The sequence below is a fragment of the Hoplias malabaricus genome, chromosome 9 (assembly GCF_029633855.1).
Source record: "Hoplias malabaricus isolate fHopMal1 chromosome 9, fHopMal1.hap1, whole genome shotgun sequence".
Taxonomy (NCBI): domain Eukaryota; kingdom Metazoa; phylum Chordata; class Actinopteri; order Characiformes; family Erythrinidae; genus Hoplias; species Hoplias malabaricus.
The window spans coordinates 11,783,145-11,808,887 of NC_089808.1; the positions used below are offsets into that span (position 1 = coordinate 11,783,145).

At 37.1% G+C, this 25,743-nt stretch overlaps 1 protein-coding gene across 5 annotated transcripts in view; it reads left to right on the forward strand.

The window, feature by feature from the left end:
• The window catches only part of dnajb6b (DnaJ heat shock protein family (Hsp40) member B6b), a 77,470-nt gene that overhangs the window by 19,809 nt on the left and 31,918 nt on the right, over nt 1-25,743 (forward strand). For 4 of the 5 annotated variants that reach the window (XM_066680364.1, XM_066680365.1, XM_066680363.1 and 1 more), the window contains 7 exons: nt 1,950-2,062; nt 4,597-4,706; nt 13,050-13,124; nt 13,221-13,319; nt 19,507-19,641; nt 20,096-20,264; nt 21,793-21,863. In XM_066680364.1, coding sequence (XP_066536461.1) covers nt 1,998-2,062; nt 4,597-4,706; nt 13,050-13,124; nt 13,221-13,319; nt 19,507-19,641; nt 20,096-20,264; nt 21,793-21,863 — 724 coding nt within the window. In that variant the 5' untranslated portion in view covers nt 1,950-1,997. Of the gene's footprint in view, nt 1-1,949; nt 2,063-4,596; nt 4,707-13,049; nt 13,125-13,220; nt 13,320-19,506; nt 19,642-20,095; nt 20,265-21,792; nt 23,405-25,743 lie in introns of those variants that run through there. The other variant, XM_066680366.1, reaches the window with a different exon arrangement.

Consider the following 25,743-nt stretch of genomic DNA (forward strand, 5'->3'; position numbering starts at 1 on the left):
AATGCAGAGAAGCACATGCCTTAAGGTGTTTCTTCTTTTTCTAATTCTTCTATGCCCTACAATGTGTAGTCAGCTCATTTTTTAAGTGATGTCTACTGCTTAGGGGAAGCCATTAATGTCACTGTTGAACATTCAGTTTGCATTATAACTGCAGACCAACAGAATGGGACTCTTTGGGTCAACCGTATAGTGTAGACTGTAGTGTAAAACACCAAAATGTTCTCTTAAAACTCTCTATCAAGATAATATTTATGTATTTCCTCTTAAACTCTAACTTTCTTGAAGTTCTCCCTGCTTTGGCTTGATGATTCCAGAGAAAATATGTGATTGATGTGCTGTGGAGCAGCTGCTGGACGTGTGTGAGCAGATCCAGGAGGAGAGAAGAACGTTCAGAGACATTACTGAGACTGCAGTTTATATTTAGATCTCACTGTCCTTTAACCTTTAGTGTTAGTGAATCTCTCGTTCTGTTTTTCCTCTGCTGTCACTTTGTCAAGTCTTTCACTCTCTTCCTTGCACTATGGCCAGGCTGTGGTCACTGAAGCCCCTTTTCACACATGAATGGTAACTCAAGAAGTTTTCCAGACACTACGCAGAGGAGCTGTATATGTGAACGCCCATTTCCGTAACGTTCGTACAGGACATTACCCAGGCTTTGTCCTGGTAGCCTCTTAGTACAAAGTCCAAATCATGTCTGAGTGAGCACATGTTTCAATAAAGGCGGTAATGTTCCGGAGTATCCTGTCATTCCTCACAGACACCAAAGCACCCGATATATTTCCAGCAATGAGAAGACTTCCGATGTGGAAAATCTTCAGCTGTACCTTGTGTGTGAAACCGGGAGTCCATAAGTAAAAACTGCTTTAGTTTACACTTTATCAGGATGTGCCTTTGCTCAGTTCCTCTGAAAGAGGTGAGATGCAAGGTCAGTGTGTACGTTTGTAAAGGATTAAGAGCATTTTTATTTGCATTGCATTTATTTACATTTTTACACAGATGAGAACGTTGTTGGTGGGAGTGATCATTGGTTGAATCTACAGAATGTATGTGGCCTGAACTGAGATTGAAGCTGATATGTGAGCTCTAAGACCAGTGGAGAAAGAGGACAGTACTCAGGACTGATCTTCTGGGTGTGAAGGGATTTAAAATTGTGAGAACTGAGGAACTTTCTGTTACATTCAGACTTTGTAATTTGTGACAAAGTCACTTTGTGACTTTGTAAACTTTTGTAATGTCAGTCAAAAACTCCTCCCTCCATGTATTGTTCTGTGAGCAATTTTGCATTTTTGGGAGTTTTTCCAAATTATGTGCGCAGGGTTTTTGGACACATGACTGAAATAGTACAGCTGATTCTGCTGGGTCTAAATTTCACTTCCATAGAGGGCTTGGTTTTCTCTTGCTTTCTCATTCCAACGTAATATTTTATTCTTTCAGAGTGTGTTTTTTGTTTTCCCCCAAATTGAACAAGGAATTTACAGCTTTTTTTCTTTCTTTTCAGTTCCTTGTGATTTGTGACTGCAGTTTTTCAAAGTTTGAAAAACCTCCAAATTACCCGTTTTATTTTCTTTCAAAAACCCGTTTACTGACACTAGGGATTCGTAAACACATTAAACCAGTTTCTAATGGATAGCTAGCTAATGAATAACTTTGACTCAGAATCCTGTAGTGGGAGGTGGATGTGTGTGAAACACAATGTCAATGTCAGTCCTGGAAGACTGTAAACCAGTGAGATCAGAGCTACTTAAAAATCTGAAAAAAATGTCATGATGTGTGGGGAGTCTTATGTTTTCAATATAAGTTAGGAAGTGTAGTGTGGGCCAGGCATAAGGGAAAATCTAGCACAGTAGCAAAAATGAGAAGGTGCTGTGCAGCAATAAATGGGCTTATCTAAATGTGTTAATGTATTATCTCTCTCTCTCTTTCTCTTTCTCTTTCTTCTCATTCTGCAGGGCTGTCAGGTGTTAAAGTAAACCCTCCAGAAGCTGGAGCTCTGAGCCATGGTGGAGTACTACGATATCCTGGGTGTTCCTCAGGGAGCATCTCCGGACGACATAAAAAAAGCGTAAGTAGCCCTCGCCCACTAACGGGTTACTAGTTTTCTATTTTTACACTCTGCAGATATTGGAGGGGAGGTTATGGCCTGATTGTAACTCTGAATAAACAAGCATGGAGCTTCCACATTAGAACACTGGTTGGCCCATACGGTCTTTATTTATTTATTTATTTATTTATTTATTTATTTATTTATGAATAGGTTTTAATGCTGAAACACAAAGTTTTGCTTAATTAGGCATGCATCTTTGTTTTTCAATCTCTCTCTCTCCCTCTCTCTCTTTATAAATTTCTCTCCGCCTCGATGGTAACTCTCTTGTAGAAAGTCAAAGTCCCCAGTAATTTCTGTTCGTTTATTGAAGGAAGACTGTAGTGACTAACATTTCCCCTTATTGCTGTTTAGTTGCTTGTGGCACACAGTTAAAAGGAAAGAAATGTTTCCTTTCAGAGAGTTTCACCAACAGCCGTTTTTAGCTGAGCTAATATTAACATCATTCTTTAATCTCCCAAAGCAGCCAAAACACTCATTTAACAGTGGGTCCCCACATGAAAATGCTGTGTTGAGAAGAACTTAATGGATCTTTTCAAGCTTTTTTAAACTTAAATGGCCCTGACCCATTTTCATGCTCTCAATAGAGTAGTTGACTCTTGTCTTTCTTTTTTAAGGTAGACCTTATAGTCTACCCATTCAATAGAGTCACTGCACTTTCAAATGGGAGCGGGGCTCAAAAAGGGGGAAAAACAAACAAAAAAAAATAACACTATGAAGGCATGGGTTACAAGTAAATCCCCCCTCTATAGTGTGTTTGGTTTGGTCCTTAGACATTGTGTTTGCTGCTGACTCTGGTGTTTGTACACATTGAATCGTGGAGCTATAGAAGTGCTGATTCCACCGGTTAAGGCTAAGGCAGTTTGTAAGCTATGCATGTTATGAATAGACCCCATCCTGTTTAAGCATAAATGCAGGCTCATTGCCTGAATACACCATTTATGAGAAGTCATGTCGATGTGAAGACTTTTTAGTTTAAGGAGGGGGTGAGTTTGGGCTGCTGCCAACAGGATATACTGACTCCTCCTCCACAATCAGAGCCGTACATAATGGATTTAAATTGGTTTAGGCCATTCAGATCTAAGATATCACTCGAGGATCATTTAATATTGTTATCAAGCTGATGTACATTATCCAAGGGCTGTCAATACAAGGGATGAGCCTGTATTAGTGGAGGAAAACATTGTGTGCTGATTGGAGACTTTATAAAGAGTGTGTTTAAAATAAAATTATAAAAACATAAATAATCAAAAAGGAAGTCAGAAATGATTGATTTTTTTGGACTTTACAGGCATGTGTCCTCTATAATAAGCAACTTCATAGCCTTCACATAGACTTGAAATCTGAATAGCTTTTGATTTCAGCTGACAAATGATACCTACAAGATTGTGCTTCCCCCCCATGTTATTCAGAGTGAAATTTGTTGCTAGAAATTAACCGTTATTTAAATAATGCTGGATGTGATTAAATATTTTATTTAATGTCATGTAACAACGAATATTGCCACTCATGACTATACTTTTAAGAAAAAAAATTGTAGAGTTACAGTTTATGAATTAAGGTAGCCAGAATACATTGCATTTGCTTGCAAGGTTTTGTTAAATTGCATTATAAAGCTAGTTCTGTGGCAGATATATACAGTGAATTGGGGCTACAACTAATTATTTTTATAATCGATTCATCAGTTGATTCTTCTTTTGATTAGTTGATTTATTTGAAAAGATATGTAAAAGTAATGTACACATTACTTTAAAATAAATTTATTGCAGCATTTTGATGAAATATAATGAAGTGACCTGTGTTTATAAATAAATACAACAATGACACTTGCTTTGAACAGGCAATTGTTTTTCTTAACAAAATGTTCTTTTATATGTATTACTTGGAATAAAATCATTTTTGCATTGACTTCCATTGAAAATTAAATGAGTTTTTCCCCTCCTCCTGTAAAGTTATTTTGGCATATATTTTTGTTTTTTTAGGTTAAGTAAAAAATAACCTTTTTACCACTTCCTCCCATAATTAAATGTTTTTAATAGATCTCTCCTGTTTTTGTAAAGTGACCTTGTGTATTAGAAAGGCAGTATATAAATGTAACATATTATTATTATTATTATTATTATTATTATTATAACAACTCAGTAGGTAGATTACACTATGCTAAAATGTGGATTAAATCTTGCTCTTACCCTCTTGTCTGAGCTGTGAGCTGCAATTCTGCAGTTTTTTCAATTCACGCTTGTGTCTGAGCTTCGCTGTGTTTGACTCCCTGAAATTTTTACTCAGCAAATTAAGATTCCAATTCAAATATCATACATTTTGCTCTGAAATATTATAAAAAGTAAAAAAGTCATTCCTTTAACCAGCTTTAACCAGAAATTAGATGGCATTTGATCCTTTTAAGGCATTGTGTATTTAGTGTGTAAAGTGACAAGACAATGTAGATATGGAACCTGTTCCACAGTGCTACAGCTTTGTGTGTGTGTTCTCCACAGGTACAGAAAACAAGCCTTAAAATGGCATCCAGATAAAAACCCAGAAAACAAAGAAGAGGCCGAGAGGAGGTTTAAGGAGATCTCTGAAGCTTATGAAGTTCTCTCAGACGGTAACTTTGACTGTTTATCAGTGTGTATTTGTTAAGTACACAGTCTTGGAATGTATTGGGTTTGTGTGGGCTTTGTACCATTTGGATGGCACTGGAAAGAGTCGGATGTCTGTAATGTGTATGACTGATTCCCACTAGATATGATCTTTCTGTATTTTACTGTAAGTCTTTGTAGGCTTCCACAGGTGCTCTGGTTTCCTCCCACAGTCCGAAAAACCCCCCACATGATCATAATTGAATTTGGTTTGTAAATATGTCCATAAATGTGCATGCATGCGTGCGTGTGTTGGTGTGAGATACTCTGTGATGGGTTAGGGCCCAGTGTAGTGTGTTCCCACTGTACTCCCAGTGAATATGGGTATGTTTCTGACCCACCACAACCCAAAAAGGGAGAAGTGGATATAGATATTAATGAATTAGACATTGTGCTTTAATGTTCCGAGTTGTATATTTGATCTTGACCAGTGGTTTTCAAACTGTGGTGTACAAGAGGAGGTACACTAAATGACCTTGAAACATACTTAACTAAAGAATTTATTCATAACTGAAAATCTAAAGTTCTGTGTGAATTACATAATGTTTCACAGTTTTCATAATTTTGACCCAATGAAAATCATTTGTGATGTAGAAAAATACAACGTGCTACGCATACATCGTAGTTGAATACGTCTATAAGGGAACAGCGGGTGTGGGGACAGCATTCCTCCGCTTTTTTTTTTCCAGGAAGGAAACGTGATCTCTCAGTTTTTTTGAGAGATCCGTGTAAAGAAAGCCCAGTTTCAGCTGTTTACTGGACCTAAGCAAAGGCTAGAGACAGACGTGAGCAGTTCTTGATTTTATTATAAAAAGGGCAAAGCAATCACGAGAAAAACAAGCAGAGACCATGCCTGAGAAATACTCAAAAGCTCAGAACGACTAAATCCAGAGGCAAAAATAGAGAAAAATTAAGCAAGACTTCTGGAAACGTGAAGACAAAATAGAAGTTCTTCATTATAGCCCTAAAACAAGCTTTAACACAGCGCCCTTCTTCACCTACTGCTACAAATTCAGAGAGCCACTGTGAGCACCTGCCCCAAGCCCCGCCTCTCTAATTTCACCTGTAGCTTATTAATGCACATAACTGATATTAAATTTACCTCTTTTCTCTTTTTTTAAAATTTCTTTCACAATGCTTAATGCCCATACATTTTTTAAGTTCTCATTAAAACTTTCAGTTTAGACCTAGCTATTTGTATTCTCTTTATAATTTTTAGTAATTATTTTAGATAATTGTATTCAAGTAGTAAAAATCATAGGTGGTACTTGGTCTATAACGTTTGAGAACCTCTGATCTAGACCAATACATATCAGCCTCATATAAGTGACAGAGTATACAGGTAAATGTGTTTTAGGATTAAACACATGTTAAATTTCTACTTTTTGATTGATAGGATGGGACTAATACACTATGGTGTTATTTATATGTTTAATTTTATGCTACATAAAACAACCTGTGTTTAATTCTATGGTTGAAGGCAGGATGCAAAGGCATTTTTGCTATATAAAAAATACAGTAGATTTCAGCTGATGAATGTTTTGTATGTTGTATGTGTTTATTTTTTACTTTAAGCTTTAAAAAGTCACTATTACATAATCTGTATTGCCTTTTACTTTTCACCTTGAAGAATAGCCTACTGTTTTATTATAGCTGCTTTGTAGCTGATGTCTCCAAAGACATGGGGAGACCTGGGGAGAGATTTTTCTTAATGACTTACTGTTTTAATGAGCTGCAGGCTCTAAGAGTAGTGTAGCTGTCACTAGAGACTGGTCAGGGCTGTTTGATGAAGGGTCTTTTCTTGTTTCCCAGCAGTACATCAGCAGAATCTCAGAGCAGCCCTGAAAACAAAGTCGTAACAGCTTAGAGTGGTTACTGTCTAAGCATTCAAAAATGCATTGATTGACAGGTGGCAGCTGAATAAAATTTCATCTGCAGTTTGATTATGGAAATTTAACATAATGACCCAGTGCCTGTCAAAGACAAATCTGGCACAGTATATTCAATTTAAAGCATTTAAAAAAGATGGATGCACTGGTCTTTATTGAAACAAAAATGTAGAAAATATTTTATTGAAAGAGTTCAGAGTTTTAACTACTTTCACACATCAGCCCTAAGTGTGAACTAGTTTTCAACTAAAATATTAAATTATCAGAATTCCCCCTAGAGGTTGTTTTCCTACTCTCCTTTAAAATGTACATAGTGCAGTTTCTGCAGTGCTGAGCCTGAAGTAGCATTGACAGAAGCTACATTCTCCCTATTACAGGGGAAACATCACAATGATTTTGAAGCTGTAATTTTAAGATAAAAATATGTAGTGTTCCTTTAAAAAATAATACAAAATAATGTTTGGTGTATAGTTTTACTCTGTTTTTCTCATTGTTTTACTGAGATTTAAGATGCATTGTTGAATCCCTATTAATAAGTTTGAAAAAACGTTAGTACAATGTTGGTCCTAGTTTAGAGCATTGGTCTTTGGTAGTTGGTCATAAACCAGCTGTCTGTTCTCGTACTCAGTGCAGTGTTAAAAAGGACCTTTATGTGCCACCATGTAATATTATTTAATGTCATTATGTATGAAAATGTTGTTTACTACTTCTGACTGTAAGCCTGTAAGGTCATCCCTGTAGAGTTTCACTTGCTGTTGCCTTTTAAAGAGCTACTATTCCCAATCAATGTTTCTTTCTTTTTATAACTTTTACTGGAACTGTCCTTTGAGACTGGGTAAGCTGAACTCGGTTTTCTGTACTCTGCTGTTACCTGATTCATGAGTAACCCCTTTGGACTTCTATTCCCTTGGAACACATGCTTTTCTTTTGGAGCAGTAACAAATGACTTCTGTTGGCTGTGGGCAGAGTGCTGTAGTGTTGCCTAAATCCATACTCAAGTAAAAGACTATTGAGTAAAACAATAACTTTAATAATGACTTCCTCAAAAACAACTTGCACAGAAAGTAGCAGGGCAAATATTACATAAAGGGGACGTCTAGGATGGTGACGAAGTGCAGTTCTCTCTGGTTTGTTTACATCCAGAAGGTCTGGGTACTTTAAGGTGGAAGGGCATGTTTGAGGAAGACGGCTATTGTTTGTATGCAGTTGAAGTTTTTATTCACTTTTTGAAATAACACAAAACTCATTTGTGACTCAAGTTCATTTTTGTTGCACTTCACAATAATGCAGTTAGCTGTCTCAATTCTGAGACATTTCCACATTAAGTAATCTGAAACAGGAACAGTTGTTGTCTAAAAAAATGAAACAAATCTAGATATGAGAAAACCTAGCATAACCCAAATTTTCAAACACCGGAGCTTAGTAAACACTGTTTATGACCATGCAAACAGCCTGGAGAGCTAGCAAATGGTGAGGAAACATCCTCAGAATGTCTTTAAATGTTGTAGTAACTTCAAATGGCAGAATGTAATTGATTCACCATTTAATGTGGAACTGGAATTAACTAGTTACGTACCAAGACACATACTAGTGATGTTTAAGCTTGTTATGAAGAAAAGGGTCAAAATACATTTAAACTAAGATCATTCATTCTTTCTTTGGCTGTGACTGCTTATCAAGTTCAGGGTTGTGGTTAAGATAATACAATGTTAAAAGAGAAAATATAAATGTTTGTGGGTTTATTTCCCCAAGCAGACCTCCCACCCTTAGGCAAAATGGAGAAATGGGATTCACCCTAATTCTGAATGTTGTAACCAATGGTGTTGAGAAACATAGACCAACATCAGTTATATTTAATTTTATAATGTGGTAAATGTTCAGAGGTGTCAGTGGGCTAAGTGGGTAGCTAGTCTAGATATTTCAAGAGCAACAGCTGGTAATCTTCATGAAAGGCTTTACTCTAGGTGTTACAAATTGCTTGCCTTCAGCTAGAAGAGCATTAATAAAGTAAGGTACTAATGTTGGATGGTTAATTAAGGGCTTGTTTCTACTCACATCTGGGCTTTGGGTTATCAGATATTCACCTTAGGTAAAACCAAGCCTTTTACTGAGGCTGTTTCAACATGGAAGTTCAGATTCCTGAGAATTATGTGTCGTCTATCTTCACCGACCTTGATGATCTTTATCAGCAGCTGTGCGATAGCCCCGTGCCAGTTTTTGCAGTTAGTGTTGGCTTCATTCTTCACATTCCCCTTACATATACTGTTTAACTTCAGAGTAATTTACTTCTATTTGTCTTTGGACTTGGATCGTTGTTGGATCGCTTCCTTCTACATGTTTCTTCATTTATGGTTTATGTTGGTTTAATTTTTTTTTTTATTATTTGAAAACCATTCTAACTTGTTTGTCTGAACTATAAACAACAAAGTAAGTGTGTGTGTGTGTGTGTAATCTTGTCTAACATGTTCTGCAGCACTTGACATTGTTTTACGTTGTACAAAGGCGTGGCTTGCATTCCTGTTTAAAATAATATTTTTCCAGTTTGCATGTTTAGTGTTTAGAGAATACTTTAAAAGTGGTCAAATTATTATAATATAGAGCTAATATATGATGTTTTTCATGCTGTACCCTTATTGGTAGGTGGTACTCTTACATTGGCTATTACTCATACAAGTTAGAGGCTGTCCCAAATCATTTGGGGTGTGTTAATGATTTTGTGATAGGAGTTTGTATAATTTAACTGTATACAGATGCTGGATTATTAGCTCCCTACGTTCACACAGCAGAATTAAAAAGTGGCCCATATCCAATCTGTTTCTTCACATGTAACACTCATGTTGTTTGTGTGGCTCTGTGACCAGCAAAAAGATTTGGACCACTTTTCTTATGTGTTATAGAACATATTTGATCAGTGGCAATGCGATGTGTGAAACTTCTTTATCCAGGTTCCTGTCTCTCATTTATGAGGAAAATAAATCGGAATTAAATTTCATTGTTTAAAAAAAACAAAAAAACAAAACACATGAAGAACTAATTTCTTAGTAGTCCTTTATCAATGTTAAATTGTTCATGTCAGTATGAAGACTGCTCAGATGTGGATCAGGGAAATATTAACCTCATTATGCTGCTCATGCCCTCTTTGGAGACATATTTACGAGAGACCTAGCAACATCAGTTATTATTAATATCATGTTTTAATATTCTTTTAAGTCTTTAATTTATACCCTGGTTTTCAGACTCGTTTGAAATAAAGAAAAGCGAGATTCGTGAAACAGCGCTGCGGTAAAACACCAGTTCGGTTCCATTCCATTCTAAAATTAAAGTGCTTTGAATGGAACAGTTGGACATTTCCTTCTGGTCAGCACCGGTAGCATTGTCCTTTAGCGCATGCAGGACAGTTTGAGTGTGGTCTGTTTAGACGTACGTCAGATATAGGTCGCATTACATAGACAGTGTAGACAGCACAACAAAACAGATGAGATTTGATCATGTAATCAGGTTTGGGCCACTTTTACCTGCTGTGTGAGTGTAGCGTTAATTTCATAAGAAATGTTCGATGAGCATATGTCATTCAGCTTGCCACATAGTGCATGTTTGAAACAGACTAAAAGGGACCAGACATGCCACTGCAATTACTCTAAGAAATTTACAGCAGTTTAAATAGAATTGCAGTTCGATTATATATCCATTGTTATGGGTGATTGTATTTTCTGTTGTAGCAGTATGACAGGTGTACTGCAGATCATATGGCAGTGAGCTATATTATTTGTTCAGTGTTGGCTCATATGAAGTTACTTTGGCAGCTGCTGGTTTAATGTTATGTGATAGTTACATAATGATGGATTCACAGCAGGTCAAAACTGTTATGTAGCACTGAAGTCATCTGGAGTTGATTGTCTGATTTAGATTAGATTAGCTTTGGACTTTTTAATCTCAGGTTAAAATTGTGTTTGGAATGCAGCCAAATACACAAGACACATGGAATCACAAGGATGTTTGTGGCATCAAAATATGGCCAAAAGTTTTGAGAACAAAAAAGAACAAATCATAACTGAGAAAATAATTTTTGAGAACCAAAACGCAGAATCCATTATAGAGAAATGAAATGTTAAAAAAACAAAGGACTGTTGTTAATATTGAGAATTTTAAATACAGGTTTATAAAAGGAATATTAAGTATTTTCTCTTTTATTTTGTATTTGCACAGAGTTATGCTTCTCTCTGCTTTGCTTTCAGTTCCAAATCCTTCTAGCTTTTGTTTTCCACCATCCTGCTTTCAAGGCTGCGTGAGTGTGTTGAATAAAGGGTTTTCAGTGCAGTGCATTTCAGCTTAGCACAGCCCAAGAGTACACACCGACACACATTGACAATAAAAACATATTTCTGAGAGAGCAAAGTTAGAAAACAAGTGCAATAAGATGGCTTTTACACTGTTTAGAAGCATAGCTGGCCAGCTCACAGGCACTTGTGATTTAGCCACAGCAGATGAGTTTCCAGGGAACTGAGGCTCAAAACACACATTTAGAGGATAAAGCCTCATATCTTTTAAGCAGGAAGTTGAGTTTTCAGCTTCATTCCTCTCTCATTTAACGCAAACTAAGCGCTAAACTCACAACTGTTGTAGGCTAATGGATTTGGATTCCCCCACCCTTGTCTCTCTTAAATGCACATGAATGAACTGGCCATGTACTTAAAAACACAGAACAGGAAGTTGACAGCACACAAGTCATAAATATCACCCTCATTTTGAGATAATTGAGATTATACCGCCCGACCCAAGTTTATACACTTACATTATATGGCCAGCTGTTTGTGGACACCTATTACAGTATCAGCTTTTATTTTTCCGTGTGGTGTTTACACCAGATTTTGGAATTGCATGGGAATTTTGAGGCAATCAGCATCAAGGACATTTATGACATCAGTTTCTGATGTTAAAGATTAACTCTGGATCACAAACACATACTCCAACTCCTCTCAAATGCACTGGATGGAGTTCCATCTCTCCAGAGTGTGCAGGTTCACTGCTCCAGAGTGCAATGCTGAAGAGACTTATACACTTCAGACCCATCCTTGGTATAGACCTAGGCTCATGTGCAGCTGCTTTAGAGTGCCTGATGTGATTTCATACTGTCTTTAGAGAGTATACACTTTCACGTATTTTGTGCACACAACTTCAAAATGGGTGCAGCTTAAAATAGATTAAGTTACTTATTGATGGGATGTTTGCAAACTTTTGGACATGAAGTTTATACAGTCATGAACCATTTAACATTCTTTTTTTATAAATGTCTGTTCACTTTAATGGCTAAGTCCTTAACATTATAATAGGAAATAAAATCTTTATCTTAACATTGCACATAGAGCCCCAAAATGTTTATGGCCAGCCAGTAGAAACATATTTTTATTTACAATAATGCAGCATCTTGTGAATTATCTAAACTACTTTGTAGGGATCCACATTTTTCATACCGTCATGCCGTCTCAAATATTATTGCCGTATACGTTATTGACACGTGTTGATGGTAAAAACCAGTTTCTGAGAGAGCAAATGTTCAGCAACTGGTGCTGAAGGGACAGAAAAATTAGAGAATAAGTGAAATTAGACGGTTCTACACGGTTTCAAAGCACAGCTGGCGATAACAAGCACACCACAGCAGATTTTTCAGAGAACTGAGGCTCAAAACACACATATGAAGCCATATACCTGTGAGCACAGTCGAATGAATGATTTTCGTAGTATTTTGTCTGTTTACAGCCATGTTCCTCTCTCTTTACCCCAAACTCCAGCACTAAACTTGTGTGGCTTGTGTTTTTCTCCACCTGTTTTCAGACATCAGCAGTCATTGAGCTCCCACAGCGCTCCCTCCCTGTGGCTCTGTTAAATGCACATGAATATTTTAGCTGACTTTTAAAGACACAAGTTTTACACACCACACGCATCATAAATACCACCCTCATTTTGAGATATGTCCACATTTTTAAATACCATGGTATGCGTTATTAGCGTTTCACTGCCCAACCCTACTACTTTGTAACTGAATGTAACTGACCCTTTGGTAGAGTAGCCTTAAATGACTTTGTGGCTGTGGTAATATGAATGTGGTGGCTATGTCTGGTCTACGTGTATTTCATTGTCGTTTGGTTTTACAGAAAGTACTCTGGATGTTAAAGGGTGCAAACCTATAAACAACAAGCATTTTATGTTTAATTCTTACCAAAATGTCCAGTGATTTAAGTGCCAGATTTGATGTCTGTTTTGTAAAAATGTATGGTGTATAACTTCAGTGTAAAGCCATCCTTAAAATGAAACATATTTACTGGCAAAATGTTTATTTATTATCATATATTTATATGTTATATTTTTGTTTGGGTGAGAAGATCATGGACATTTACACCCACTATTTCTTTTTGACTACAGAAAACAAGCGTACTATTTACGACAGATACGGTAAAGAAGGTCTAAATGGAGGAGGAGGGGGAGGAGGAGGAAGAGGTACATTCAAAATTCTGATTATGTACAATATTTCCATATTAATTAAGGTGTGGTTTTGTTTAAATGAATCATTACATAAACCCTTTCCTTTGGCAGGGCATTATGATGGTCAGTATGGTGGATTCACATTCCGTAATCCTGAAGACGTCTTCAGGGAATTCTTTGGAGGCAGAGATCCCTTCGCAGATTTTTTTGGTAAGAACTTGTCTACTTACTTGGAGGAATGAAGGAACCTGTGAGAAGGGTGAGGACAGTCCAGATGGACAGAGAATCAAATTAGTGTTCATGTCCAAACCTTTCACAATGAAAATTAGAAGATGAGAACTATGGCATGTTTTTAACAACAAATAAAAACTAAACTATAATGTGAAAGACCAGTTATTAAAGTAAATATAGTGAAGAGAAATAGACGCCTGAACAACTATTTCTTTGAGCATCCGGCTTTCCTCGTATTAACTGTTGACCTAACCTGATTAATAGAGTTGAAACTCTTGAGATTGACTCAGTCTCGGTTTGTAAACACCATGAACTTTGAATTTCAAATGTTAATGTTAAACAAATGCATAATGTCTAACAAAAAAAGCCATATTCCTTCCATAATTTTGGAAACGTAGTAATAAATAATACCTCTAAAACAGTAAAACCTTTAAATATATGAGTAAAATTCAGCTTTTATTTATTAATTGATTTATTTTTAATTTAATGGACTAAAATTAGAATTAATATTTTTAGTTTTCATTTAATAAACTAGACTAAAACTAACACATGTTAATTGACTAAAATTGACAACACATTTGAGACAAGACTAAGACTAAACTTTTTTTTTTTTTTTTTAAAGATATGCCAAAATAATCACTGCTTTGAACATTCTTACAGTGACATCCATATTTTATAGCTTCTGAGTCTTATTTTTCTTATTTTTTCTTTAACATGAATTGATAAAAGTCACAATTAATTAATTAGTTAATTAAATCAAGCTTAGTTCTTTATACATTTATGTGTATTTGGATGTAACATCTGTATTTGCAGATGACATGAATTTAGGGTATTTTTCCTTTTAAATAAATAAATAAATAAAGTCAAATTATTTTTATTTTTAATTAGTTTTGAACAATCGGCACATACTGATGTGTTTGAAAATTTGCAAACAACCTACTCAAATGCTGTTGGTTTTCCCAGTGGAAATAAATGAACACATCCTATTCAGGGAACACTCTTAAATATGGAGATTCCTCTGAAAAATGCAATGAGTTTGTTGAGTTTTGTTTGTTGAAAAATAAAATTGGCTATAATTGAATTGTTCTAACCAACTTGTTAAATTAAGCAAATGGTACAATTATAAAACCTGTAGAAGTGTGTGTGTGTGTTCCATAGACAGTATTTAAGCTTGTTTTTGTTTTGCCAAGGGGAACCAAACTTTCGCTCATGCCTGTATTGCAGTTTATTCAGTTGTCCTGTGATGTCTGGATCGTGCTGCTAACTGCCGTTGGCCAACAGCAGCACGGCATGTGTTGTAGCACTCTCAGACATGCTAAATATGGCAAAGGGCACTTCCACAGAGCCCAGATGAGACTTTGCATCATAGAGCAGGAATGCTTTCAGAAATAGCTTCTTTGTAAAACAAGAGGCTGTAGTGAACTGGGAGCAGGGGTAGGTGTGTTTTAGACTGTATATCACATGCAAAAGTTTGTGTCCCTGTCGATATGACATTTTTTGTGACCACACCATCTACAGGAAACCCTTTTGGAAAAATTTTAATACACGTACAGCATTTGAAGAATACACCTATATATATACATATATATACTGCAGGAGATTTGATTGTTTACATCCATTACATGGCAACAAATAGGTGAAAATGCTCGTGCTGATGACTTTAGCCTTGCTAGTAATAGTATACTCTTATTCATGTAAACATATGGCTGGTTTAGGGTAGTGAGTAATATCACTGCAGTTTGTGCCAAGGTTTTTCAAACTTTTTGGACATGCGCCCCCATCAGTGTATCTACTTTAAGCCTGCGCATCCCCTCCACAACAAGCACCTTCCCCTCACTGCATGCAATCCTTCAGTTGGTTTCTAGTTTGAATTTTTCCCTGTTTACTTAATAAAATAATCACTTTTGAAAAATCAAGTTGAGTTTCTATTCCACCATTCTCTTCCAGCAGCCACATTTACTGCTGTCATGCCTCACAAGACTGTTAGCCCTTTTCCAGTGTTGTCAACTCCTCAGTAAGGAAAGTAGCTACTGGCTGTCGTTAGAAGTCACTAAACTGCGTCATCGCCTAATTTGCATAATGTCCATTTGTAATTGACGCTGTAGAAGAGAGGAATAATGTCGTAGGAGAGAAACTAATTTTGTAAGAAAAAACACCAAAACACCCTTGATTCTTGGTCTGAAGCATATTGTATAACTTGCATTATAATCAGTGCCTGTACATAAAAAATATATAAAAATAAATTACCTTGTGGTTATAACGTCTTATTATGTAGTTGTTTAACTGAATGTCAAATCAAATTACGCTTAAGTGCTCTCTCAATCAGCTTCATGAGGTCATCACCTGGGATGGTTTTCAGTGAACAGTCGTGGCCTCGTCAAGAGTTCATTTGTAGAACTGCTCACCTTTTTAATGTGTTTGAGACCGTAACTTGGGTTGTGCAGAGGTAGGGCTGGTACATAGTTCTATACAGCGAAGAGCCCTATTCCACCAATGACGAATGAAATATATTCAAATTTTTGACTGGTACTGTATATAAAATAATACAAGGTGAAAGGTCATCATCTTTCACTCTGGGCTCATTTTATGCTGCAAACATTGTGTACAGTGACAATCATATTCTTAGTGCTATTCAGCAAATGCTGTTTAAATGTCCCTCTTGATAATTGTCTGAGTAAAAGTTCCCTTAATCCCAGTGCAGATGGATTTAAGCTATTTTAACTTGGCAGTAACACTAGCGCCAGCTTAGTGAGCAGCAGGAGTGACCCTATTACGCTTTTTGCCCTGGGCTTTTGGGTTTTCAGATACAAATTAGTCCTGAAATGGAACAGGGACATTCTAGAAATAAGCTGTAAAAGAGTAACAGTGTAGATGCGTAACCACTGACAACAGGTGATGTTTTTGTAGAATGTGATTTTTCTGTTTTTGCTTGTCTGTGCTATGGTTGTGGCAGATGATGGCTGTAGTGTGTTGCAAATGGGGGTGGAAAAAATGGGGGAGGGGCTGTCATTTAACAGCAACCCCCCAGGTTCTCTGACTGACAGCCTTAACCTCCAATCCATACTCTCCAGCACCCAGCCCCCCTGCCCAAATCTGACGTTCATGACAGCCCAGGTGAGAAATAAGCTGAGGAAAATCAAAACTAAGAACGTATCAGTGCTAGGCTCTTAACTGTGTGGAATAGTTCAACATGTTTCTCAGGCTTTGACAAGGACTGCATCTCTGGAGAACATCTTGTTTGATAGCAGTTCTGTAGATGCATGCCATTGGCATTTACATCTGAACGTATAAAGATACTCGAGACTGGTCCTTATCTATCTCCGCCTAATGTTGAGCTCAGCTAAGGACCCACTTCATTTCATCTACCAACATCTTCCTCCTACCTGGAGCCTTTTATCCCCTGGAGAAGCCTGGGAACACAGAGAGAATCATGTTCTTTGATTCCTTCTGTGCTTTCAACACCATAAAGCCTGGCCTCCTGAAGGACAAACTGGAACATGCTTGAGTGAATCATTACTTGTCTAACTGGATCTTAGACTACCTCACAAATTGAAGACTAGAGACTGTGTGTCTGAAAGGGTGGTTTGCAGTACAATGGTTCCACAAGGGATAGTCTTGGTCCCGTTCTTCTTCGCCCTGCACTCTGCAGACCTCAGGCACAACTCCCAGACTTTCACCTGCAGAAGTTCTCTGATGTCTTGGCAATCATTGGCCTCTTCACAAATGAGGATAACGGGAATACAGAGAACTGATACAGGACTTTAGTTGTGTCTACGGAATCATTTCCAGATAAACACAGGGAAGACCAAAGAATTGGTTGGTGCCCCCTCCAACTGTGAACATCTGGATACAGACATTAGAAGAGTAGACTTTTATAACACCTAGGTTATAGTGGTGGGAGAAAGCAGGATGCTATTTAAGTTAGCATCCATGCGGCAGAATGACTCTCACCCCATTCATGAGACATGAGGGCAGTGCCTTCAGTGACAGGCTACTCCACATCAGGGATACAAAGAAGCATTATTGCAGATCCTTCCTCCCTACTGCTTTCAGACTGTACAACAACACACTGCTCCCAGTCGACTAAATACACCTACACATGCACTATACAGCCATACTACATAATTTGTACCTTATTTTTCTTATTATAAAATACCAATAACGATATATTTTCCAAGTGCAATGGAAGTTTTGTTTTCATGTCATTTCATTCCAACATGCAATATCCATTTCATATATATGTGCAATATAAGATTTATGTGCAAATTTTGAATGTAAATATTGTTGATTTTGTTTAGAGATCTATTAATATAATGTTCACACTGATTCTAGTTTTTCCAGTTTTCTTTTGTATTTTTGTGTAACTTGTTCTATCTCTGCTGTTGAAACACTGTACATTTCCCCGCTGTGAGACTATTAAACAATTATCTTGTCTTGTTTCGTCTCATCTCGTCACCAGGTTAAAATTAATAAAGAATTTCATTACAAAGAAAATAATAAAAAAAAAATCTCATATTGCAGAATTTGTTGTATTATATACAGCAATAAACTACACAGTACATATTTAAATAGCAGAAATGAAACACTTGTTTTAGTATTTTAAATATTTGAAGCATTTTGACAGCAACAAGAAGTTAACGAAGTATTAAATATACTTGTATAACCATTCTAATTTCATCTTTCTGAATATTCATCTGGTGCAGCAAGTAGTGTCTCAGTAACACAGCTCCAGGGACCTGGAGGTTGTGGGTTTAAGTCCCACTCCGGGTGACTGTCTGTGAGTTTGGTGTGTTCTCCCTGTGTCTGCGTGGGTTTCCTCCAGGTGCTCTGGTTTTCTTCCACGGTCCAAAAACACACATCCGTAGGTGGATTGGTGACTCAAAAAAGTGTCCATAGGTGTGTGTGTGTGTTTCCCTGTGCAAGACTGGTGCCCACTCCAGGGTGTATTTCTGCCTTGCGCCCAGTGATTCCCCGTAGGCTCTGGACCCACCGTGACCCTGAACTGGATAAGCGGTTACAGACAATGAATGATGAATATTTAGTTGGATCTTCATTCTAAACTTTAATGTTATTAGTTTTAAATAACACAAAATCAATTTGTTTGCTGATATAAATGTGGGGAAACCCACATGGACACAGGGAGAACACACACCTCCTCACAGTCAGTCACCTGCAGCAGGACTTGAACCCACAATCTCCAGGTCCCTGGAGCAATAAGTTAAAGAAAATATATATATATAAACAGTACAAAATTAACTAGTTAAGTACATTATATACACAGGCCTAAACTACACTTACATGCATATACATCTGAGCGAAAAAAACTGTTCACTTGAAAGAATGTGGGAACATGGACAAAGTAGTTTGTTTAAGGTAGCAAGTAAGTTTACTATGCATCAAGCTCCTTTGTGTACTTTAACCATCTAAAGTTTAAGTTAAGAAGTGTGAGCCAATAGAAATCAGTGGTCTAGACTGACCCTAGTCAACTTCAAATAGTCAGGACCACACCAAAGCAGGTTTGATTTAAATAGTGAATCATTCTCAGCACTGCAATGACACTGATGTGCTGGTGGTGTGTTAGTGTGTATGAGTGGGATCAAACACAGTAGTGCTGCTGGAGTTTTAAACACTGTGCCTCTACTCCATCAGTGGACACAGGACACTGTCAGCTGGTTATTTTTGGTTGGTGGACATTTCTTAGTTCAGAAATGACACTGAGGTCTATAAAAAAGTCCAGCAGCACTGCTGTGTCTGATCCACTCATACCAAGACAACATGCTGACACACCATCACCACGTCAGTGTCACTGCAGCTGAGAATGATCCACCACCTAAATCTTATCCTGCTCTCAGGGCAGGGCACACATTGTATGCAGAGCAACAGATGGACTCCAGTCTGTAATTGTAGAATGGCTTTTGTGGACAGTGGCACTGAGAGAATGAACAGAGAAACAAATACATGGTCATTATGTTTGGTGTATTACTGGAATGTAAACTGCATATTACTTGGCATATTATTTCTTTAGAGAATTGAACAAATAAAAAGGTAGACATTTTTAAGGACATGACTATTTGCCAACAAGAGTACACAGGCAGACACGTGTAAAAAAATATATATATATATATTTTTTTTATTTATTTATTAATTTTTTTTTGTTCCCCCCCAGGGGATGACCCATTTGATGACTTTTTTGGAGTTGGTCGTAGGCCGAGGAGCATGAGGAGTCGCACTACTGACTCGTTCTTTGGTGGATTTGGAGGATTCCCTGCATTTGGCCATGGATACTCAGGCTTTGACTCAGGTTTGTGTCAGTGTGATTCAGTATTTACTAAACATTATGCATTTCTGAGTTTCTGTGTTATTTGCTGGCCTTGTATCATCTGCAACTCAAATGTCCTCAGAAAGATTCCTCTGTATTTTCTTATGCCAACTTTTGAGGTATCAATACAGCAATGTGTAAGGTCTAAATGTGTATATACATATTCTATATTATATACTGTTGATTTTGGAAAAACTGTGACTAATTAATCATAGAATTTGCCACATTAATCACAGTTTTTCCTTCCTAACACTGAAGCTTTTCATAATGAATCTAACCCAGTGACGTTTAGGGCACAAATCAGATTTGCAGCTTCAGAAGAAGCAATGGATAAGGCCCAGTCTTCAGCACGTGTTGTTAAAATATGTTTAGAGTCTGATGTATAGAGAACATTGCGCATTCAAGCCTTTGTTTGCCACCTTTTCCTTTTTTGTAGGATTCACCTCCTTTGGGCCGATGGGCGGAGGAAGCTTTACCTCTTTTTCTTCGTCTTCATTCGGAGGTGGAGGAGGAGGAGGGGGAGGAGGAGGAGGGAGCATGGGAAATTTTCGTTCAGTCTCCACCTCCACCAAATTTATCAATGGCAGAAAGATCACCACCAAACGGTACCACACTCCATCACGTTTTAATCCCAAACTACCGCCTCCACCTACTACTGATCTTTATGAAAAATGTTATATAATTTTATACAGTGTTCTCCCAAATGATCACATTGAAGGTTATAATATTTGTCCCACCGTCTCCTCTACTATGGGCTTGGGTTTTTGCAAGGTTCATTTTCCAGATCTCACATTTAGTTTGTTCCTACACTAGTCTGTGTTCTCACCCACATTTAGTCATTCACTTACTATAGTTTGTCCCTGGATGTTGTGTTATAAAAGTAAGCCTAGCTCTTTGAGATGTGTGTGTGCATAAGACATGTTACATGTTACATAATTACATGTTTGCTATAGCAGACTTGTAGCTCCAGTGCAAAACTAAAGAAACAAACTTCAGAACCATTAATGCTGAATGCTAATGCGTAAGACAAAAATTGTGTAAATGTGATATGCAGCTGAACTGTTGCTTTGGGGCAGTTCAAGTCAAAACATGCCAAAAAAGTTTTCAGGGACTAGTCATGTTGCATGGATTCAGTCTTGACTGTATTCTTAGGAGATGTCGCTTCACTATGTGACCAAATATTTGCGGATACTCTTCTGAAATGTCTCCCTTTGCTGCCATAATAGCTTCTGGTCTTCTGATATGGACCTGTGTTAGATTTTCAAACATTTCTGTGAGGTTTGTTTACGGCTTTCAGCCACAAGATCATGATTTAACCCTAAGGTAGTTGCAAATCTGACTCATTCAGAATGTACTGAATGTTGCTCAGTCATCCCAGAGGACACTGCTCTTTACCGCAATTCCTGGATTTTATATGGTGATCGAAACCTCATTTGCAGCTATTCAAGCGCATCCAGCCTTTAGCTTAGCCTGTTTTCTCCATGCGTCTTTAAGGTTTTGGGCTAAAATCCACCAGAAATGGTAGGCAGTTATATAAACGTTGTATTTTATGTGATCACCCCACTGCTTAACACTGCCCTCAGATTTTAGAGATGACTTGATAACCAGACATTTATTTCATCAACCAACAGAATACTCAAAAGAACACAAGTAGCTAAAGTCACTCATTCTAAAGCAGGTCTGCAAAGCTTTGGACATATAATGTATTTTAGTTTGTGATGAGTTCTAGCATTACGTTTCTGTAATAAAATCATGTGGTCTGCCCAATATATTGGCCTTTGCAATAATGATACTAAAGAAGGCTCCGGATTACAGCTCCAAATGAGTTTGTATGTCCTATTGTTTACCAGTGACATTGAAATATATTGTAAGCTCATTACACTGGCCTTGTCCACCATAGGTTTAGTTATAAAATATCCATCCTCTGCACAAGCATGGTGACATTGGGGTTGTGTCTGAGATTCGCGTAAACCACTTCCAGGCAAATAAATTTCACCTTCAAATCTTTGTGTTTTTTGTTTTTTGCTGTGTTATTGCACTTGTAACAAGGGTTTATTTGTAATTGTGAAGTAATGGCTTGTTTTTGTGTGTGTGTGTGTGTGTGTGTGTGTGTGTGTGTGTTTGCACATGTAGCATTGTGGAGAATGGTCAGGAGCGAGTTGAGGTTGAGGAAGATGGTCAGCTGAAGTCCCTCACAGTCAACGGTAAGGAACAGCTCCTCAGACTGGAACACAAATGACCAACTTAAAACCCCCAGCATCGAACCCCCTACAGAATACGTTCCTCTACAGTGAAACCAACTTTTTCCCAGCCTTCAAAGGGAGAGCAAGAGAGAGCAGAACACCACCAAGCACAGCACTCTTTTTCTCTCTCTCTCTCTCACACACACACACACAAAATAGAATAAACTAGGCCACTAGTTGGCGCTGTTGCACCTACATCAGGGAGACATTCCGAATCCAAGCTGTGTAATGTCTTAGAAGGCCTCACTCAGTTTTCCTGAGATAAGTTAATTGCTGTTTGTTTACTCAGTCATTATCCCAACAGAACATTGCAGAGTGTACCATTCCTCCTGCTTTGAGCTCTGTTTCACAGAGCATTTTTTCATTTTCACAATTTCTTGCTCAGTTTGTTCCAACCTACGTCTACATTCCGACACATATTTAGCCCAAAATTCTTATTCTTTACAATTTTATATCGTCGCTGTCCAATAAAATCTCTCTTGGACTTTTAGTTTATTATTAGAACACAGCAGCTTGGAATAAAATCCTTTTACACTGACTTCCATGGAGAGTTAAGAATTTATTGTTATTATTATTATTATTATTATTATTATTATTTATTTTATAATTTTTTATATGAGATAATTACCGCATAATTAACATATTGAAAATAGGAATTTAAACCACAAAGTAAAAAAACTTATGTGATTCCATGGCCTTTTAGTGCATCTGTTTTTTTGTTTTTTTTTTGTTTTGGTTTTTTTTTTTTATTTTATTTTGTGGGGTGCATCTTTTTATCTCCACTAGTGACCTCAGTAGGCAGCTGTGTGTTTTTTTTTTTTAATAAACCCATCTCCTGCAAGTGCACATTGCCTCAAAACCGTGTGAGCACAGCTGGCTGTAGACCTGAAGGCAGCATGCATGTGTGCTTCTGACTTTTTTCATCCTCTCAGTGGGAATTAACACCTGGATTGAAAAAATTCAAACGTGTAACTCTCATTTCCCTGTAATATGTAAATACTATTTAAATCAACCATGATTTTAACTGGTGTTAGTAGCTGCCATGTACAGGCTGTTAGGATGTTCATAAATTAATAGTATTAATATGCATTGTTTGCTTTTTGTTAGTCTGTTTTGTTTTATTCTTCTCTAACTTCTGCATGATTGCCATGACCATGGTTTCTCATGTAGTTTACTGTGATTGTCAGATGATCAGACCTGAGACACAGTCGCTATATATATATATATATATATATATATATATATATATATATATATATATATATATATATATATATGTGTATATATAATGTGTGCAGACAATTGTGTACCTTGTTAAAAAATAAAAATGAAGGGGGAGAGAAAAGGTTTCAGGTTAAATAAATCTCATTTTCACCCTGTTTGGGGAAACTGCACTCATGAATCCTGTGTGGTGATTTTCACAAAAACACAACTTCTAACATCTGTGTGTGTTAACGTGGTCGTTGCTTGGCTAATCTATGCCTCACGTGTGTTTTCACCAAATAAAATGCACTTTTGTTCTGTCTGTTTACTTCAACTTCATTATCTGCACTTGTCTTCCTCCATGTGTTTAACGAACACTAATCACACTCACCTGATGATTACAGAACTCACAGTGAATGTCCAGATCTCCAGTCTTCCTGACTGCAACTGATTCATACACATTTGGTGAATAATTAGAACAAATGGCACTCGAAGGATATTTTAATGCTGGTGTTTCCAAACAAAAGTTAACGAAATATTGCAGTTGACCTAAGAACTAAAAATGTTAACAACAATTTTAAAAAGTGCTCCAATATTTTGTAAATATCTAAAGATTTTAATGAATTGCCTGTAATGCATTAACGTTTGGGACACGTCCATGTTTACTACTGGCTTACATTACCTTTGCTTTTATTTAAACTGTTTAATCTTTTGGGAACAGAGAATACTAATTGTTGCAGTTTTTCAAGTGGAATTTTGTTGCTCTACAGTCTGTGGTCGCCATTGTCTGATTCTCCTCCGCATGATGTGTTGTACATTTTCAATAGGAGACAAATCTGGACGCAGGAAGGTCAGTTAAGCACATACTCTGTATTTCCAAAGCCATGCTGTACTTGCACATGTAGAAAGCGGTCTTTCTACGTCTGGACATTCTGGGAAACGACAACTTTGATGTACCTTCACACCATAACACATTTTGGCTTCCTCACCTTTTGCAGTTTAAATTTAGATGGTTCGATTAATTTTGGTTAGGGTTTTTCAGTTTCAGTGAGAAAAAATGTATATCATTAAGATAAGGTACATTTTTCAAAAACAAGGCATCGTTGGCAGTTCATCCTGAAGTTGCCATATCCTCCATAAAATGATTTTTCCCCATCCTTTTGGTGGGAAAAAAACACTTACAATTAAAACTGCAAGTGTGAATCACATCAAGTTAAAAAATTTACTAGTTAAAAAAAATCACAGGTTCAAGTGTGAAAGGGCTTAAAGCCTAACTGTCACTCTTCAATTTGTTCCATTACAGCACTCTCCTTATTTATAGCCTCATATCTTCTGATGCTGCTTTGGGATGGACATTCAGTTCCCTCCACTGCCAGTTGCTCTAAATCCTTTTTGGCTGAGCTGCTGGTAGAAGGACTCCTCGAGTGTTGTAACATGTTGTGTGCCTAAACACAGGGACCTTTGCTCATTCACAGAAAGGTCAGAGAAATACTCTAAAAGGATAAAAAGGACCACTGGGAAACATGTAAATGGTGCATTGTCATGATCACTGAGGAGCAGTCAGATCCTTCTAGCCAACATCAAAGGCTAAAGAATTGCAAACAAACAAACGAATGTTTCAGAATTGTCAATACACCTTGTAAAATGCAATTCCAATTGTTTGAATTGTACAAAAACTGTAAAGAAATTAGGAAGAAATGACAAAGGCTTAGCTGACAAATGTTGAATTAAATGCCTGAAAAACACTAAAAAAATTTATAAATAAATATATTACATTTTAAAAATTTAGAAGTTTAGAGAATATTCTAGTATTCCATTTTGAAACATTGCACTAAGCAGATGAACTGGTGGCAGGCAGCAGGTGAAAACATCAACATTGATTTAAAAAGGCCCATCCACACAAGGTTCAGTATTTGCAAGCAAAAGAAGAGTTGTGGTACACGACTTTATGCCAAACTTCAGGAGAGAACTGTCAAACAGTTCTAAAAGGACATTTCTCAACAACGCAGTGAAAGATTCAAGAAACCTGGAGAAATCTGTGTAGGGAAAGTTTGACCTTTGCTACTATACATACAGCCACATGGATTTATGATTCATTCAGAAACCTGGTGTCACTTAATGTAGTACACTGCTGCATCAAGAAATGCAACCTGACACCCTATTACACATGCAGCATTTCTGTGAAGTTTTGATGTGGCTTACAAGGTTCTCTGGGCTCAGCCTCATCTCGGATAGTCCAAAACAGCAAAGTGTGGTGCTGTGCACACTTAACAAATAGATGGGTCCTCTTTAGTAATGGCATCGACTGTATAGAACTGTTTGGTTTAATGTTTTTTTCACACGCTAAAATGGTCCTTCATATTGAGTGAGAATGTGTTGTATATAGCGCCTTTTGGAAAATGGTTCTAAATAGCACCAAAAATGGTTCTTCTTCTATTATATCAAACTGGAAATTGTAACAGAAGAACTCTTTCTAGTTCAGTGCAGCACAATCTCCAATTGGAAGAAAAACTACATCATGCATACTATTCTACATAGAACTCAGTTCTATTCAGAACCATTTACTTTATAAAAGAACCATTTTTTAAGAACTTTTGTAGTGTGTGGTCCACGAGTCCATGGTTCAGTCTGATTTTCG